General features: G+C 37.9%; 1 protein-coding gene across 5 annotated transcripts in view; it reads left to right on the top strand.

The window, feature by feature from the left end:
- The window catches only part of Gtf2e2 (general transcription factor IIE subunit 2), a 121,434-nt gene that overhangs the window by 85,867 nt on the left and 21,811 nt on the right, over nt 1-13,756 (top strand). For 4 of the 5 annotated variants that reach the window (XM_087216945.1, XM_087216947.1, XM_087216946.1 and 1 more), the window contains 3 exons: nt 1,028-1,210; nt 8,362-8,415; nt 13,410-13,503. In XM_087216945.1, the coding sequence (XP_087073071.1) occupies nt 1,028-1,210; nt 8,362-8,415; nt 13,410-13,503 (331 nt within the window). The remainder of the gene's footprint in view (nt 1-1,027; nt 1,211-8,361; nt 8,416-13,409; nt 13,504-13,756) is intronic. The other variant, XM_004867660.3, reaches the window with a different exon arrangement.

Raw genomic sequence — 13,756 nt, 5'->3', positions numbered from 1 at the left:
TTGATTGTTATAATATAAAATGAACCAGTTAATCAGTATCACGGAAGCTCATGGCCCCTTCATTGGTATCATTGAAGGTCATGGTCCTTTAGGAGCTACTTGGCCATTACCAGAAGCAGAAGCACGAAAAGATTTTTAACCTCAAAGTGTCCAAATTTAACTTGCACAGATGTTGCGAATAATGGTGAAATATATTAGTGATATACAAATGAAGGCAATTCACATTTAAATTTGGTGGTTTACCCAATGTTGGAATTTCATAGACTTACTAACATTAAAGATTATTTTTATTCTATTCTATTCTCCCTCCTTTTTGTGTTTCTCCTTTCAGGGTCAGGCTGGCAAATGGAAAAAACAAATAGGGTTGCTCTTTCTTGAAGAGCTTTCCTCCAGTTATTCACTGTACAGCAGAACTGACTAGGCACATAGCTATATTCAGTAATTCCTGTGTTCCTACACAGTTTCATTCTCAAGCCGACACAGTAGTAAAGTTCATGTACAGATTAATCTAGTCCTTTTCAGTTCTTTATACAGCTGCTAGTGCCAGTTGATAGCAGGGGGTGAGGACTGACTACTGATTTGTTAATCCCAGGTAACATTTCTCCTGTTATAATGCCAATATATGGTAAACTCTACTGTGGAGCTGGAGTGGGCACTGCCCAGTTTACTTTGTCTGCTATTAATAGGTGTGCTGTTGATGCCTGCCCATTTTGTCTTAAAAGACTATAGGTTTAACTTTCTTCAAGGCAACTGTGATTAAAATGGTTTATTTTTCTCCAGAGAATGTATCTAAAAATAATATATAGTTTAAAAAAATGTGTAATAAAAAGCAAGCACTGGGCTGATCTTTGACTATTGTTCTGGGATCCTGTATGTCCAGTATTTTAGATCTTCTAATTCATACTCACAAGGTGTGTTTAATTTGTCACTGCACTGCATAGTGTTACATTTTTAAATAATTAGAATTTAGGAATGTATGTGTGAAGTTTCCTTTTGTTAATATATACACATTATGTCACTGTTTCAGGCATTAGTCAACAATCCCAAAATTGAAGTGATAGATGGGAAGTATGCATTCAAACCCAAGTACGACTTGAAAGATAAGAGGGCCCTACTTAGGCTATTAGATCAGCATGACCAGCGAGGATTAGGAGGAATTCTTTTAGAAGACATAGAAGAAGGACTGCCTAATTCCCAGAAGGCCGTCAAGGTGATCTCTCTTTTCTGTGTTTTAATATAATTTGAATTAATAATGTCTTGGTTTTAAATATAAAACTTATTTTTAAATACTCCATTTTATATACATGGAGCTGTAGTGAGCCACTTGAAGATGTGAAACTTGTGCTACAGAGCTGGAATGAAGGTAGCTATCTTTGTGTAACTTTTTCTTTTTTTTTTTTTTTAGTTCCGGGGATCAAACTCAGGACCCTGTGCTTGTCAGGCAGGCGCTGTGCCACTGAGCAAAATCCCCGGCCCATCTTTGTGTAACTTTGATGATTTCTTTTGTTGTTATAGTTATGTGGTTATTTGGTTCTTCAGAATATTTCGAGAAACTATTCTTCAAAGGAATTAGTGTTTTTCTTGTAAACTGTGTTTGTTGTCAAGAGTTCCTTCTTTTTTTTTTTTTTTTTTTTTGGTACCTGGGATAGAACCTGGGTCCTTTTCCTTCCACAACAGGCAACGAAACCACTGAGCTAAATCCCCGGCTCTTGAGTTCCTTCTTGATAGTAGTAGACATTGCTTACTTGAGGAATTAGAGGCATTATTATGCTTTTTTGGGCATCTTAAATGTCTCCTAAGAGTTAATATGTAGCAGTCTTGGTCCCCAAAGCAGCAGTGTTTAGAGATGAGGCTTTGGGAAGTGATTTGATTATGAGGGTTCTGACCTCATGAATGGATTAATCCATTTGTGGATTCATAGCTTTGAGGGATTGTGTTATAAAAATGAGCTTGCTCTCTGCTTCTTGGCTGCTATAAGGGGAGCAGCTTTTCCTGCCCCATGCTTTCACTAGGATGTGCTGCCTGCCACAGCCCTAGAAGTAATGGGGCCAAGAGACTATGGACTGAAACTGAGCCAAATAAGCCAAAATACATCTTTCTTCCTTTTAAGTTGCTTCTTAAAGCTATTGAAAGCCATTAGTCATTAAAACACAAATGCATTGGTTAATAACCTGGATGCTTTGACATCTTAAAGGGGCTACAAATAAGTCATACTAATACAGCTTTTATTTCCATTTTAAATTTGATACATACACAAAACTGTATCCATTCTTCACAATTGCTTTTTAAAAAGTGGTGCTGGGGATTGAACCTGTGGCCTCACACAAGAGCTTGCGCTCTTCCACTGAGCTACACCCCACCTCGTTCTTCACTGTTTTTAATATTTGATATAACCTTGTAAACCAGTTCATTCTTTTTGCTACCTATGAGTAAAACTTGCCTCTTTGTCTCCTTTACTTCTTGCTAATTGAATTATACATATGTTAGACCTTTGAGTATTACATTGAAAGTCCATGAAGTTTCTTTCTTTTTTAATGTTTTTTCTGTTAACCTGTGGCCAAGTTCACTGATTTTTCTTCTTTTCCTCTGTGTTAGTTTTCCATAACTACAATGAGATGCCTGAGATATAGTCAGTTTATAAAGGGAGAAAACTTGGGTCTCAGGTTTAGAGGTTTTAGCCATGATCAGCTGGCTCCAGGCCTTTGGGCCTTTAATGAGGCAGTGCATTGTGGCAGGAGCATGTGGCACATAAAGTCACTGACTTTATGGCCAAGAAGAAAAAGAGAATGCAGGCAAGGCCCCTGAGTCCCACAGTCTCCTTCAAGGTTACACCTCCAGTGATTTAATGTCTTCCCACCTAGTCCCACCCTGGAAGACTCCCCCACCTCCCAGTAGCACCAGCCTAGGGCCCAAGGGGACATTCAAGATCCTAACTGTAATGGGGGGAAGTTGCTGGGAAATGAACCCAGAGCCTTGTACAAGCCAGGCAGGTGTTCTACCACCGAGCTACATCCCCAGCCCAAATTGTAATTGTTTTAAGCACAGTCGTTTTTATTTTAGAAGTTGCATTTTACAGACTTTGCTTTTCATTTTTTAATAGATTTTCTCATTGCTGAGACTTTTTATTATTCATTATATTTTCCATTACACTTTTTCTTTTTCTTTTTTTTTCGTGATGGTACTGAGGATTGAACCCAGGGACTTCAAACTGAGCTGCATCTCCAGACCTTTTTATTTTGAGAGGTCTCACTAAGTTGTCTAGATAGGACTTGAATTTGTCATCTCTTGCCTCAGTCTCCTGAAATACTGGTATTATAGTCATATGCTACTATATTAGGTTAAGTAACTAATTATCTTGCCTGGGGATTAAACTCTCTACTTGTTTTCCCTATCTTTTAACTTTAGCATTTTTGCCTGTAGTGTCTTTTTTTTTTGTGGTACCAGGGATCGAACTCAGGACCTTGCGCATGTGAGGCAGGCAGTGGCACCACTGAGCTAAATCCCGGGCCCCTTGCTTGTAGAGTTTCTATTCATGCGTATTTCAGTGGATCCAGAGATAGGGGCATAATTTATACCTTCTCTGGTATACTTTCTACTAGACTTTTCCCTTTTCATTTTCTAGCTATCGTGGTTACTCCATATTCTGTTTTCTGGATCTTTGGTCCAGGAAGATTTGAGGAGTATTTTGAGTTTAAGCTGTTTAGGCCCCTGATTGTGGCTTGCCGTCAACACTCTTTCTTCCTCACTTTTGCCAGCACTTGGTTGCTCTTTAACTTGTTTAGGTAGTTGATTTTTTAAAAAAAATATCCTGCTTTGGTTTATAATGTTTTCTGGGGGAGGGTTAGTTTTTCAGGAGCTATTTGGCCATTATGAGTAGCAGAATCCTCCTAAGATTTGACTGTCACTAAAGTTGGTATGTTATGTAATTTAGTGTGTTGAATCCTATCTTATCCATTAAGAGTACTAGGTATGTTTCCTGCTGTACTATTTTCTCCCATTTGATAGGCACCAGTATTATTACTATGTATCAGACTGTTCATTACTTCTAAAGTAGAGCAGCACTATAATCCAATAATTGCTCAGTCCATTTTAATTTGTGATATATAAAGTCACTTTGACACCGTTTTTTTTTTAATTTGGTACCGGGGATCAAACTCGGGTCCTTCTGCTTGTGAGGCAGGCGGCAGAACCACTGAGCTAAATCCCTGGCCCTGACACCATATTTTTACTGACTCAGCTCCCCTAGGATTAGAGCTGAAGGGTCATGGAAAGGACACAGTATGTTCTTATTTTGAGGCAAGAGTTATTTCTAAATTGTTTGAAACCAGAATTTTTATTCCTTTTTTTATTTTAAGATGTGAAGATGAGTTCTATCATAAGTAATTTCTCAAGGAGTTCTTTAACACACTAAAATTACTTTCTTTGTTGCTTCCTCTTCAGTTTTTTTTTTTTTTTTTTTTGGATATGGAAGATATTGAAGAAATGTACAATATATTGCCAGCAAGGATCACAAAGAACTGTGCAAGAGTAATAAAACAATAAAGAAAATGAGTGACCATGTCATATTACTCATCCTTCAGCTTTATTTGGGGATTTTCTAACAGTTAACTGCCAGCATAGCCCTATTAGGTCAGCCTGCATTTGTGATGTGATACATTAATTTTATTTTTTTAACTTTATGAAAAATGAAACAAATTTTTATAACCAAATAATTTTTTTAAGTAAAAAGTTTTTTTAATAAAAAGTTTTTATTTTCTTAAATATAAAAACCACATCTTCTTTATCCAATCTCCAGTTGATGGGCAATTTATTTACAAACTGTTCCCCGCTATAAACATGGGTGCACATATATCACTGTGGTATGATTCTTTTAATTCTTTGGGGAAGATACCCAGCAGTAAGAATAGCTGGGTCAAATAGGACCTCTAACTCTAGTTTTTTGAGGTTTCTCCATATTGATTTCCACAGTGGTTGCACCAGTCTGCACTCCCACCAACAATGAAGATGGGTTCCTTTCTCCCCACACCCCTGCCAGCATTTGATATTGGTTGATTTCTTGATAGCTGCCATTCTTTGTGGGGTGAGGTGGAATCTCAGTGTTGTTTTCATCTGCATCTCTCGAATGACCAGTGATGTTGAACATTTTTTCATGTTTATTTGCTGGTTTTACTTCTTTGTCTGAGAAATGTCTGTTCATTTCAGATGCCCATTTTTGAATTGGGTTGTTATATTTGGGGGGGGGTCTGATTTTTTTTGAGTTCTTTATGTATTCTAGACAGTAGTCCTTTGTCTGAGGAACAGCTGGTAAAAATTTTTTCCCACATTGTAGGCTGTTAGCTGTGTTTTTGGTTTCTCTTGCAGTGCAGAAGCTTTTTTTTGGTACTGGGATCGAACTCGGGTCTTTACGCTTTTGAGGGAGGCACTGGAACCACTGAGCTAAATCCTCGGCTCTTTAATAAGATGAGATCCCAGTTGTTGATTCTTTGTGCTAGTTCCTGTGCTACTGAGAATTTGTTCATAAAGTCTTTTCCTATGCCTATGTCTTCAAGAGTTCTACCTAACTTACCTTCCTGCAAGTTTAGTGTTTCTGTTTTAATATTTAGATCTTTAATCCACTTCGATTTTAGTTTAGTGCATGGTGAAAGATAGAGGTCTAGTTTTAATCTTTGGCGAGTTGAAATCCAGTTTTTCAGACACCATTTATTAAAGAGGCTATCTTTCTTTGCCAAACACTTTTGTTTGCAAACTGAACTATTTGCAAACAGAAGAATTTGTGAACCAAGATATTGTTATATTTTGATTGGGATTACATTAAATCTGTATATCTGCTTTGGAAGTATACCCATTTTGATTGTGTTGGTTCTGGCTAGGGATGGGATATTTTTCCATTTTTTTATGTCCTCGATTTCCTTTTTTAGTCTGATGTAATTTTCATTGTAGAGGTCTTTTCCTAAGTTAGGTTAATATCTAAGTATTTAATTTTTGATACTATTGTGGATAGTGTTGTTTTCCTAATTGTTTTTTTTAGTGAGTTCATTATTAGTGTATAGAAACGCTATTGAAGGGCCAAGGATTTAGCTCAGTGGTGCTGTCGCCTGCCTCGCAAGTGCAGGTTCCCATGTTTGATCCCTGGTACAAAAAAAAACAAAAAAGAAATGCTGTTGAAGGGCTGGGGATATAGCTCAGCAGCACCACTCTTGCCTGGTAGGCGCAAGGTCCTGAGTTCATTCCCCAATACCAAAAAAAAAAAATAAATGCTGTTGACTTTTGGGTGTTTATTTTGTATTCTGCTACACTGCTGAATGTAGTTATCAATTCTAGGAGTCTTTTGATAAGTGTTTTGGGTTTTGTAAGTAAGCAAGTCATCTGCAAATAATGATTTTGACCTAGTCCTCTCTCTATATATATCCCTTTTATTTCTTTCTCTTACCTGATTACAGGAGTGATGATAGTGGACATCCTTGTCTTGTTCCAGATTTTAGAGGGAAGGCATTTCAGCATTTCCCTGTTTAATATGATGTTGGGAGTAGGTTAGTCATAAATTGCTTTTATCGTGTTGAGATAAAGACCTTTGATACCTATTTTCCTTAAGGTTTTTATCATGAATGGATGTTGGATTTTGTCAGGCTTTTTCTGCCTCTATTGAGATGATCATGTGATTTTTGTCCTTGCTTCTGTTTATGAGGTAAATTATAATTTATTGATTTATGTGTGTTGAACCGTCCTTGGATTCCTGGAATGAAGCCTGTGGCGTATGATCTTTTTAATGAATTGCCACATTCTGTTTGCCAGTATCTTGTTAAGGAGTATTGCATCTGTGTTCTTTAGAAAAATTTGCTTGTAGTTCTCTTTTTATGGTTGGATCCTTGTCTGGTTTTGGGATAGGGATAATGTTAGCTTCTGAGAATGATTTTAGAGGTACTCCTTCCCTCTCAGTTGCATTAAAAAGTTTTCTAGTGAACATAAGGAAATTTATAGCAGTGAATTCCCACATCAGAAAAACAGAGCAAGCTGAAATAAACAACCTAATATTCAACCTCAAACTTCTAGAAAAAGAAGAGCAAGTCAAGTCCAAGGCTCGTACAAGGGAAGAAATTATAAAGAGCAGATAAATTTCCCTCATAGGACTAGTTTCATTGCATCCCATAAATTCTAGCATGTCATATTGACATTATTGTTTAATTGTAAAAACTCCCTAATTTCTTTAATTTCATCTGTGACCCATTGGTTGTTCAAGAGGGTATTATTTAATTTCTGTGTGTTTATGAAGTTTTTGTGGTTTTTTTTGCCAGTGATTTCCAGTTTTATTGCAGTATGATAATGTGCATGGAATAATTTCAGTTCTTTTGCATTTACTTGAGCATGTTCTATGAGCTAGTTATGTGGTTCATTTTGGAGAAAGTCCCATCTGTTGCTGAGAAGTATGTATATTCTGTTGTTGTGGGGTGGAACACTCTGTATCTGCAGAGTTCATTTGTGCAAAGGTTTGGTTCAGCTTGTATTTCTTTGTTGATTTTTTTGTCTAGTTGACATATTTATTTGTGACAGTGGGATATTGAGGTCCCTCATTACAATTGTATTGTGTTTATCTGATTTTTCATATAGATTATTATATTTTATATACTTGAGTGCATCAGTGTTTGGTGCATATGTATTTGTGATTGTATCTCTTCCTCTTGTATTATTTCCTTAACAAGTGTGTAGTGACCTTTGACTCTCTCAATCAGTCTTGGCTTGAAATCTACTTTGTCTGCAAATACAGTTGCTACTTCTGCCTTTTTTCCAGGTTCCTGTTGCATGGAGTATTGTTTTCCATTCTTTAACTTTAAGTCTGTCCCTGTCCCTGTCCCTGTCCCTGTCCCTGTCCCTGTCCCTGTCCCTGTCCCTCTCCCTCTCCCTCTCCCTCTCTCTCTCCCTCTCTCTCTCCCTCTCTCTCTCTTTCTCCCTCTCCCTCCTCTTCCCTCCCCTCCCCTCCCCTTCTGAGGCAGGGTCTTGCCATGTAGTTTAGGCTGGCTTTAAACTCATTATGTTGCCCAGGATGGCCTCAAACTCATGGCAGTCCCTTTGCCCTCATGCTCGGATTACAGAGATGTGCCGCCACACCTGGTCTGTGAATTTCTTTTTGAGTTAAATGTGTTTCTTATATGCAGCATATTGTTGGATCTTGCTTCTTGACCCATTCTGCTAGTCTGTTTCTTTCACTTGGTGAATTGAGACCATTATATATGTATTGTCTCATCTCTCATGATATTTTTCTGTTGCTGGCTTCCTTCTTTCCTCTTCTGTTTAATTTCTTGCCTTTCCTAATGGATTCATTCTGTTGGGGTTCATGGAGTTGTAATTCTTGTTGTCTCTTTCTAGAATATCCTTCAGAACACTTTGGAGTGCTGGTTTGGTGGCCATGAATTTCTTCAGGTATTCTTTGTTTTCCTTTAGGGCTTGAAATACATCACTCCACTCTCTTCTTGCCTTGTGGGTTTGTGTTGAGAAGTCTGCTGTGATTCTGATGGACTTTCCGTTGTATGTGATTTGTTTCTTTTCTCCTACTGCTTGTAGAACTTTGTTCTTCTTTTGGGTTTCTGAAATCTTAACAATTATATGCCTATGTGTAGATTTTTTTTTGATCAAGAGTATTTGGAGTCCTATATGCCTCACTTATCTGTGTGTCAAGTTCTTTTCCCCTGCTTGGGAAGTTTTCTCCCATCACTTCTGTGAACAATTTTTTTTTTTTTTTTTGCACTGGGGATCGAACTCAGGTCCTTGCGCTTGCACAGCAGGCAGGTGAACAGTTTTTTTATGTCACCTGCACACTGTCGTGTTTCTTCGTTGACTCCAGTCAGTCTTATGTTATTCTTCTTTGCCTCGACTAGCAGCTGCTGGATTGATTTCTTGTGGTCCCGTACAATTTTGAAGCAGTTTTTCTTTTCCTGGTCACTAATTGCAATCTTATCTTCTATATCTGAAATTATGTCCTCACGTTGGCTCATTCTGCTGTGTAGACTTTCAGTGGAGTTTTTAATCTCCTGTAAATCTTTTTGCATCTGTTTTACGGATTCCATTTGTTTCCTATGTTGGTATTCCACCATGTTCCTCAGCTCCTCTTTTTTATCTGTGTGCTCTCTAGATTTATTAATCATGTCTTGCACTATGGGCACAATCTCTACTGTTATCTGAGAAATTATTTCTGATTTCATTTTTTCCAGATCCTCTTTTTTTTGCCACTTCAGGGAGTCCAGGTGGTTGAGTATCGGAGTGTTCCATCTCCTTTCCCTTTGTGGTTGCTGTAGGTGATCTGGAAGTCTGGTTTTGAGACTTCTTTACATGTCATCTCATTTTGATGGGCAGGGAGGGGGTTGCTGTTGGCACCTGCAATCATTGCGGTGGGAGCAGTGAAATGGCGGCCCGGAAGCCCCTTCCTCTGGGCAGGGAGCCGTGGAACGGCGGCCCGGAAGCCCCTTCCTCTGGGCAGTGAGCAGTGGAAAGGCAGCCCGGAAGCCCCTTCCTCTGGTCTGGGAGCAGTGGAAAGGCAGCCTGGAAGCCCCTTCCTCTGGGCTGGGAGCGGTGGAAAGGTGGCAAGGAAGCCCCTTCCTCTGGGCTGGGAGCAGTGGAATGGCAGCCCAGAAGCCCCTATGTCTGGGCTGGAAGCATTAGAATGGCGGCCCGGAGGCCCCTTTCTCTGGGCTGGGAGTGTTGAAATGGCCTCAGTGGAGTTTTTAATCTCCTGGATATGTTTGTATCTGTGTCATGGATTTCATTTCTTTCCTATGCTGAGTGTTCATGGTTTCCATTTCTTTCCTATGCTAGGTGTTTCATGGTTTCCATTATGTTCCTGAGATTTTCTTTTTTCTTTTTTTTTTTTATCTGTATCTGTTCTAGAGTCACTAGACATGTCTTTCATTGTGGTCACCATCTTTGTAGTTATCTTGGAAATTATTTCTGCTTTGACTTTTTCTAGAGCCTTGTTCATCTGCTTTGTTACTTCTGTTGTTAGCACTTCAGAGAGTCCAGGTGGGTGGCTTTCAGATTGTTCCACCTCATTGCTCCCTGGTTTGCCTTTGGTGAGCTGAAAGTCAGGGGTGGGGGGTATTTGCATCTTGTTTAAATGTCTTATCATTTTCTTTCTTTCTTTTTTTTTTTTTAAGTTTGATTCCTGGCTTGATGCTTGGAAATTGCTTATGGCAAGTAGCTTTATTGCCATTATTCAGAACCCTTAGGAAATTACTACTTTTCAGAAGTGTCTTCCAGGTGTAGCTGGCTTTTTGGTTTTGACTCTGTTGCAAGATCCTACCTCTTTGATTTATTGGGGATGAGAAGTTTCTGCCTACTTGGTCCAGATTCCAGCTCTTTAGCACTGGCCTATAGGTTGTTTTTTTTTTTTTTTTTTTTTTTTTTAAGATCCTTAGGCATGTATTAACCCTTATTAAGTATTCAGTTCACTAGTAAATACATTCATATTGTGGTGCAAAAGATACTGAGACATTTTACCTTTTGCAAAATTGAAACTCTTTACTCCTTAAACATGAATTTCTTTTTTCTCTCTCCCACATTCTGTTGTAACTACCATTCTATTTTATTTTGAGTACTCTGTATGCTTCATAAATGGAATCATCTAGTAGTTGTCTTTTTTTAACAGGCTTATTTCATTTAGTATGTTCACCTGTGTTGTAGCATGTGTCAGGATTTCCTTCCATTTTAAAGCTTAATACTCTGTTGTTTGTATATACCACATTTTGTTTATCCCTCTGTCCAGGGATGAATATTTAGGTTGCTTCCTTTGGCCCTCACAAATATGGCTATGAAGATGAATGTGAATGGATCTGTTCAAGAGTCTACTTGAAGTTTGATGTATATGTGGATGCCTGAAAGTAGGATTTGCTAGATCATATGGTAGTTGTATTTTTAATGTTTTTGAGAAAGTGTCACACTGTTTTACATAGTGGTTGTACCATTTTATAGGCCAGCAGTCCACAGAGGTTCTGGTTTCTCTGTATCTTTACTAACACTGATTTTCCTTTTGTATATTCAATACTCGCTGTTCTGATGGGTGTGAGGTGATAGATAGGTCATTGTGGTTTTGATTTGTGTTTCTCTAGTGATGTTGAATGTCCTCGTATGTTTTATTGAACATTATTATTTTTGGGAAATGTCTGTTCTTGTTCTTTGCCCACTTATGAATTGGGTTTTTTGTTGTTGGATTTCTGTATATATCTTGGATATTAATCCCTTCTCATATGGATAGTTTGCAAATATTTTCTCTCATTTAGTAGGTTGCCTTTCACTCTATTGATTATGTCCTTTGATACAAAGTGTTTGAGTTTGTTGTAGTCCCACTGGTCTATTTTTTATTTTGTTGTTGTGCCTAATGTCATTGAGTTTTAGTTTGGTTCTTTAATCCACTTAGAGTTAATTTTGTATATGGTATAAGATAATGGTCTAGCTTCAGTCTTTTGCATACAGACATCCAGTTTCTGGCACCATTTGGTGAAGAGGCTGTCCTTTCCCCATTGAGTGATCTTTTTTTTTTTTAGTACCAGAGATTGAAGTTGGGACCTTGTGCTTCCCATTGAGTGATCTTGATACCCTGGTAAAGATCTTTTGACGGGGGCCGATGATTTAGCTCAGTGGTTCCACTGCCTGCCTTGCAAGTGCAAGGACCTGAGTTTGATCCCCGGTACCAAAAAAAAGAAGATCTTTTGACCATATTTGTGAAGGTTTCTTTCTGGCCCTCTCTTCTCATCCAGTAGTCTAAATGTTTGTTTTTATGCTAACACTATAATGTTCTGATTACTGTAGCTTTATGTTTTTAAATCATGAGGTGTGAGATCTTCAAATTCATTGTTTTTCAAGATTGATTTGACTATTTAGGGTCCCTGGATATTCCATATAATTTTAGATGGATTTTTCTATTTCTGCAAAAATGCCATTACAATTTTGATGGAGATTACATTGAATCTGATAGATCACTTTGGATGGTATTTTGTATTTTTATGAATACATGTTTGCATTAATTAATATATGATTACTTTCAAGAGGGGAGTTAATATAACAGGTTAATTTTTTTTTTTTTTTTGGTACTAGGGATCGAACTCGGGACCTTGTGCTTGTGAGGCAGGTGCTGGAACCACTGAGCTAGATCTCCAGCCCCCTTTTATATTTTCTTAAAGCATGGTGCACTATTTTGGGCACTGCAAAAAGAAGACTGAAGGCATTTTTTTTTTTTTTTGGTACCAGAGATTGAACTCCGGACCTTGTGCTTGCGAGGCAGGCGGTGGAACCACTGAGCTAAATCCCCAGCCCTGAAGGCTTTTTTTTTTTTTAACCCCTAAAATGTCTGTTTAAAAAAAATCTATACAGTTTCGGGCTGGGGATTTAGCCCAGTGGTTTCACCGCGTGCTGTACAAGTGCAAGGACCCGAGTTTGATCCCCAGTGCCCCCCTAAAAACAAAATCTATACAGTTTCAACTTGATAAAAATATTACCATCAGATATCGGGCCAGGGATTTAGCTCAGTGGTTCCACCACTTGCCTCGCAAGCACAAGGTCCCAAGTTCGATCCCTGGTACCAAAAAAAAAAAAAAAAAGGTATTACCATCAGATATCTAAATATACAGCAACAGAATAAACAAAAAGTACAGTTAGAAGTTATCCAAAATAAATTTACAGGGCTGGGGATTTAGCTCAGTGATTCTGGCACCTGCTTGTAAGCACAAGGTCCCGAGTTCGATCTCCGGTACCAAAACAAAACAAACCCCACAAAAAACAAAATAAATTTACAATTTTAAGGTTGGAATACATACACTTTTTTTCAAATGAACAGAAGACAGAAGGCTTTTTAATTTTACAATTGCCTCAGACTTCTAGATGAGTTAATCATTCTTCCATTTTAATATTTTAGTATTTTAAAAGCACAAGTGGAAATAACTGATGAGTAATGATAGATAGTAAAATGTTTCAAGGTAGTGGAAAAGTAAGAACACTAAGATCCCATAGTGTATTTTGGATAAACAGAAGGGTCCAGTGAACCCAAATAATAATTTTTTCTGTTAAAAAAAAATTCCTTAAGCTGAGTGTGGTGGCACATGCCTGTAATGGCAGCAGTCCGTCACCTAAGGCAGGAGGATCACCATGAATTTGAGGCCAGCCTGGGAGACCCTGTCTCAAAAGACAACCTCCCCCAAAGTTTTTTTTTTTTTTTTCGGAAGATCTCTAAAACTATGATTATTAAAATATCAGTCCTTAAAAATAGAACTACTCAGGATAGAAACAGAAAACTAAAACTTGGCCCAGTGGATCTTCGTGGTACACCAAAGGTTAGAAGATAGGAGTCCTTTGTTGTTGTCACCCCAACCCCACACTGCCACCGTGAGGTAATTTGGAGTTAACTAGAAACATCTTTCTTTATCTTTAAGGCTTTGGGGGACCAGATACTGTTTGTAAGTCGTCCAGATAAGAAGAAAATACTTTTCTTCAATGATAAGAGCTGTCAATTTTCTGTGGATGAAGGTGAGTTTTTCTGTATAGATATTTTCTTTAATTTGCAAATATATCACAACTTCAGGTTGATAGAAGTTACAATATTCCTATTGCAGTTGCAGTTTAAATGTTATAATACTGCTTTTTAAATTATTATTAGCATTGTCATCTCCTTAGAACATAACTAATAGTCCCCATGTCTTACATATTGTTTCTTAGGACGTAATTTGAAAAATTTTAATTAGGTGTACTTGCAATCACAGTACAGCAGTTTATAATTTGT

The sequence above is a fragment of the Heterocephalus glaber genome, unplaced genomic scaffold, assembly GCF_053883595.1.
Source record: "Heterocephalus glaber isolate CG9 unplaced genomic scaffold, H.glaber_assembly_v1.0 deba00001461, whole genome shotgun sequence".
NCBI classification, from domain to species: Eukaryota; Metazoa; Chordata; class Mammalia; order Rodentia; family Bathyergidae; genus Heterocephalus; species Heterocephalus glaber.
The sequence above is the reverse complement of the archived record's forward strand: the minus strand, read 5'-3'. Positions and strand labels throughout refer to the sequence as shown.